Source organism: Montipora capricornis, chromosome 6, assembly GCF_036669925.1.
Source record: "Montipora capricornis isolate CH-2021 chromosome 6, ASM3666992v2, whole genome shotgun sequence".
Lineage (NCBI taxonomy): Eukaryota > Metazoa > Cnidaria > Anthozoa > Scleractinia > Acroporidae > Montipora > Montipora capricornis.
Window position 1 is genome coordinate 68,381,115 of NC_090888.1, and position 5,567 is coordinate 68,386,681.

The 5,567-nt window shown below is 40.2% G+C and overlaps 1 protein-coding gene across 1 annotated transcript in view; it reads left to right on the top strand.

The window, feature by feature from the left end:
- The window catches only part of LOC138053037 (ribosome production factor 2 homolog), a 16,513-nt gene continuing 10,946 nt past the window's right edge, over nucleotides 1–5,567 (top strand). Inside the window, exons 1-4 of the mRNA XM_068899718.1 lie at nucleotides 1–66; nucleotides 192–324; nucleotides 1,863–1,900; nucleotides 3,012–3,051. Coding sequence (XP_068755819.1) covers nucleotides 44–66; nucleotides 192–324; nucleotides 1,863–1,900; nucleotides 3,012–3,051 — 234 coding nt within the window. The 5' untranslated portion in view covers nucleotides 1–43. The remainder of the gene's footprint in view (nucleotides 67–191; nucleotides 325–1,862; nucleotides 1,901–3,011; nucleotides 3,052–5,567) is intronic.

Sequence of the window (5,567 nt, forward strand, 5' to 3'; positions counted from 1 at the left end):
CCCTGGGAACGAGGTACCAGCTCTGCAGAAGAGGACATTCAAGATGGCAGCAGTGTCGGATGTAGTGTAAGGCACAAGTACCTGTGTTTTTCTGTTTTGTCGTCGAATATTTGTCGTTCCAGTCCAAATATTTCTCATCAGACTAACCACGACACTATCTTCTGTATATTCTCGTATTTCTTTTCTGATAGGCGTCCCAAAACACAGCGCGGAAAGCGTGCTGTGGAACATCGCGAGCCAAAGAATGTCGAAAACACGAAAACTGCACTGTTTCTCCGAGGCGGCAAAACCAGTGAAGTGGTAACTAATGCCTTAAAAGACCTTGTAAGTACCAGGGCTAAGAAAACGTTGTGGTTTAAGCGTGAAGTAACTGGTCTGACACCTGGTTTTAATTCAAAACTCAATGGAAAGCTATTAAAGTACACGATTTTGTAACACGTGGATGTATCCACGTTACTACTAAGGGTTTCATGTCATTCACGTTTTGTATGAATTGAATGCAGGTGCAAACATCTATTTCACTAACGTGACCTCTAGTGTTTTTTAAAGAAAATAAGAGTAAATTTTGAGCCTTATTTATTACCCTCTTGTTCCTTTTGTAATAATTAGTTTTGGATCGTTCCTTCAATTTTGTACTTTTATGAGTTAGTAGGTCCACATCAGCTCATAGCTGCTGTAATTAGACTTACATAACAAATAAAGTACGTATGCACTGTACAATGTACATGTATGTATCATTCAACTCTGGGGGGATTTTTTTTTTGCACTTGCATTGCTGGAAGAACATCGTTTGACCCCTATAGATGGTTTGCAACCATTCTCTAGAGATAGATAACAATGATTTAAATAAGTTATTGCTGGTGGAAAAACTAAAGGAGCTGATCAGAAACCACCTATTAATGGTGGACAGTCTTGGCTTTCCGTAGTTGAACAATGTGTTCTTCATCCACCACGTGTCTGTCTTCTTGTTGTTACGAAGCACCTGTTGGTGCCATCATGAGTGTTTTATGAAGCACTAGTACTATGTCTGTCAAAACTTTGGTTACTGACAGTTTCTCAGAGGAAAAATGGTGACCTTAAAACTGGCTGTTGATTCTTAAGTACTTTCCTGGCCATGTTTGAACCACTTTCTGATCATTATAAATTGGGTACTCATGCATGCGCACTGCTCCAGTTCAAAATTTTGGTGTGTGCTTTAGTCAGATTTAAGTCTGGTTATAGTGGTTGTGTAATTTCATTTAACCCATTGAATAAAATCGTCTGGCATTAGACAGTAAGCCAGTGACACATGGTTCATCATTTTTTGATCAACAAATGTTGCAGCTGTTGTTCAACCAATGTTGAACAGTGTGTCATGCCATGTTGGATACTGAAATGTGCCATTCAACTCGTTGAACGTTGTTGAAAGATGTTGAACAAAAATAGAGACCAACTCTATTCTGTTCAACATGTGTGCAACATGGTTCAACATTTGTTGAGCAACAATTTTATTGTTGCAGGATGTTGAACCATGTGTCATAGGCTTTATAGTTGCATAACCTGGCATTCTGGACAGTAAAAAAGTGTGCTTTCATGCATTATGGAGGCAGTGTGGCTAAGTGGTTAGGGCGCTTGCCTTGAGATCCAGAGATCCTGGGTGCCAGTTGGGATTTTTAACAGTTGTTGTTGTTGTGTTCTATTGTTTCATTGATTGTTTCATTGGCCCTGAAAAGCCCCTATGGGGAGCGGTCAATTAAGTATGTATTGTATTATTACTACTGTTGTCACAATTCTCACTGTAACAGTTGTTTTTTTTGTCCTTGTTTATGGCATGCCTTCATAAGCTATGAAAACTTTCTAATTTGAAGCACTTGTATTTTTAGTGCTTATTGAAGAAGCCTAATGCAGTCATGTTTCAAAGGTAAGCTACGTCTGTAACATCCCTGGTGAAACAGTTGTGCAGTTCAGTGAGAATCAAAACAAGAGCACAGGCAAGAGGAGTGTGGATTTCCTGCTTCCCATGTCCTTTAGCCAGGCATTTTTTGGCAGGCGGATGCTTTTTCAAGTTCAACATTCATAATGGACTGTAATGGGCTACCATTTTGAAAGCACACAGCTGGTAGAGGGTTGGTAACATTTCATACTGTCCTCCTCTCACTGAGTGCAATTTTTTGACTTGTCCCACTCATCTGTTAGTCTCACCATCCAAGATGTTGGCCAATAATAATTACCAAAACAAAAATACATCTACTTTGCAGGCTACATATCCTTTACTTTTCAAATCAGACCTCTTGGATTCTGCATTTCCGGTAGTTTACACCTGCCCGGTGCTGCCCTGCCCCTCTAAGTCTCATGGCATGTTCATTTCCTGTGGTACTACCATTTGCATTCACCCTTGAAGCATGGTGAATTTTGGGTGGAGTTTAATTTTCCAAACATTAAGGGTTTGTCCAGTTATGTGTCACTTTTGACCAATGAAATGTTGGCAGTTATGACGTGAAATTGACAATGTTTTTGGAGGCATACCAGCATGTTTTGTTCACAAGCTCTTGTTTAAGTTTTCAGGTTTTCTATAAGAACCGATATTTTTATGAATCTGCTGCGGAGTCTTGAAGAGTTGTAAACATCTATCTCCCATGAATTTCTAAAGACATGATACATGTATACTTTACCAAAATGACCAAGGTGAGCATGTTATGTTGAACAATGATCCCATGTGCCTCAGAATTGCAGTTCCTTCCTCAAAACGTATCGTATTGTACTGTAACTGCCAGTGTTTCATTGGTCAAAGGTGACACATAACTGGACAAACTGTTGATGTTTGAAAAGTAAAACTTCCTGCAAAATTAGTCACGCTTCAAGGATGGACGCAAATGGTAGTATTTTCTCCTGGACTGCAACCCTGTTTTTATAACCGCAAGAACTCTGAAAGAGTGTACAAGTGTCATGCATCACCTTTTGAGTTTGGATGGATATGCAAATGTAAATTGAAGCAAAGTTAATACCAATTTTTTTGTTGTCCTTAAAAACAGGAAAAATGTCTTGAGGCCATTTGAGGATCAGACATCACTTGTAAGTTGTTACTCATGGATTTGTGTTGAATGTATTTTTCAGCTGTCTATAAGAGACAAGAATTTCTTACATTGTCGAGATAAGTGCTAGGATCACTGCTAGTGATGTTCAGTTACTTTTTTGAATGTATAACTGAGGGTTTTCAAATTGAAAAAAAGTAGCAGGAGGAAATTGTAAAGTAGCCGGAGCACTATCTCATCGTGATGACAGCAGCCTGCAGATGAATCAACGGAATAACGAAATATTGCCCTTATCACGGAACAGCGTGTCGTGTCGGACGTGTTTACATAAGCTCCGTCTATTTTGCGACTTTTCTCTCCTATCATGACCTCTATGGCCTTACGACTATCCATAGTTATTGTTATTATTGTGCTGAATATTCTGGACAATTCAACCAACAAGAAGCACTCGCAAGAGCCGTTAAATACGATTATTGAACTTCATGGCGAGTTGGAGTTCAAGACGAAACTATTCAAAGTTATTCATCCAAGGAGCGCTACATTTGCATTTAGTGAACAAAGGATAACACTCACAAACAATGCTGAGTGCAGTGGTGCGAATTATTCTCTAGCAGAGAGAATTTTTGCCTGCAAGACCGAAGCTTTACGACAATCCATAGCCATTGTTATCATGCTGAATACTCTGGACAGCTCAACCAACAAGAAATACTTGCAGGAGCAATTAAATACGATCATTGAAGTTCATGGCGAGTTAGAGTTCAAGACGAAATTATTTAAAGTCATTCATCCAAGGAGCCCTACATTAGCATTTAGGATAACACTTACAAACGATATCGAGTGCAGTGGTGCAAATTATTCTCTAATAGAGAGAATCTTTGCCTGCAAAAGCGACGTTTTGAGAAACCAAACAACTAGATCCAATTTTTCCGGGCTCAAAAACTTTTACTCGTTCTATTATGATGTTTGTGACTATGCTTTCGTTGTTGGACAAAACAATCTAAAATACTACCACAGGAAGCCCAAGCGATCCAAGGGTAGATGCTTATTGTATCCCAATTCATGCGCTACACAGCAGTTATTATTGAGAGGAGGGGATATTTGCACTAATCCAGGTCCATCGTCTAAACAGCCAACACGCAAATGTGAACAATGCGAGAAAACCATTAGGAAAAATCAGAAATGTGTAACCTGCAATGTGTGCTTTGGAATGAATCATGTGAAGTGTGCTGGGTTAAAGCATGTGACACATGGACTAGACTGGACGTGTGGTGGATGCGTGCTTTCTATACTTCCGTTCAGTGCGTGTTCCAGTGAAGAAATAGTGGGAGATCATGAACTTGCGGAGCCTTCTGAAGATGAGGAAACTACTCAGAATATAATTAGAATTCTAAGAGAGAAATCTAAAGACCTACGACTCATGCACTTAAATACCCAGTGCATGACCTCTACATTCAACGAGTTCCTTCTAACAGTCAAACAATATCCAATGGACATTATAACACTCAGCGAGACATGGCTCAAGGATAACCCTGCACTTTTGGAGTATGTGTCTGTGCCTGGTTATTCATCAGTTTTTAGGAATCGGGAGCTTATTAAAGGTGGTGGCGTTGGAGCATACATCCATGAGTCAATAAATTTCAAACGTCGCATTGATATTGAGAAGCGTTCTCCTGACCTAGAGCATTTATGGCTGGAGGTGCCTGGGCGCAACAGACGCAGTAAAGTTCTTATTGGAATCATGTACAGATCTACACGTATTTTAAGTGACACTGACTGGTTAGAGCGGATGGACGCTCTCTTGGGGAACATCACGGCAAACTGGGACGGCTTATTAGTGGTAACGGGCGACGTCAACATTGACATGTTGAAACCAAGTAATATTCTAACACGGAAATATCAAGCAATGTTGGATGTTTTTGGACTCCACCAGATGGTGTCAAAGCCTACTCGTGTGACCCGCACATCAAAAACACTGTTGGATCATATTGTTACTAATTACCCACGGACTTTCACTTTTACTGATGTTATACCTTGCTCAACAGTGGCAGATCATGACGCTCCGTTCGCATGTATTAATGTTAGAATTCCTCGATTTAAACCTCGATTTAAATACATTCGAAATGAAAAGAATCTAAGCGAACGTGCATTTCAGGAAGACTTTTCTTCGCTTCCCTTAGATGTGGTTTACGGATTGGATTGTGCGGATGACATGGTAGACGCCATGAACTCGCTCATTAGGGATTGTATTGATCGTCATGCCCCATTAAGAAGAACAAAGGTTACTCGCCCTCCAGCACCCTGGTTACAGACGGATGAGATTCGCCTGTTACAATCAGAAAGAGATCACCTGAGGAAGCAAGCGCATGAGAATGGAAGCGAAGCGTCATGGAATGCCTTCAGGGAGGTCCGTAACAAAATTAAAAGTGTCGTTAATAAGGCAAGAAGATCATTTTTGTCCAAAGCCCTGTCTTCGAAGCGTCCAAAAGAGGTGTGGAAGGTAATCCATCGTATACTTAATCCTTCTCCCAAGCCATTAAGAGAGAATCCGGATGAACT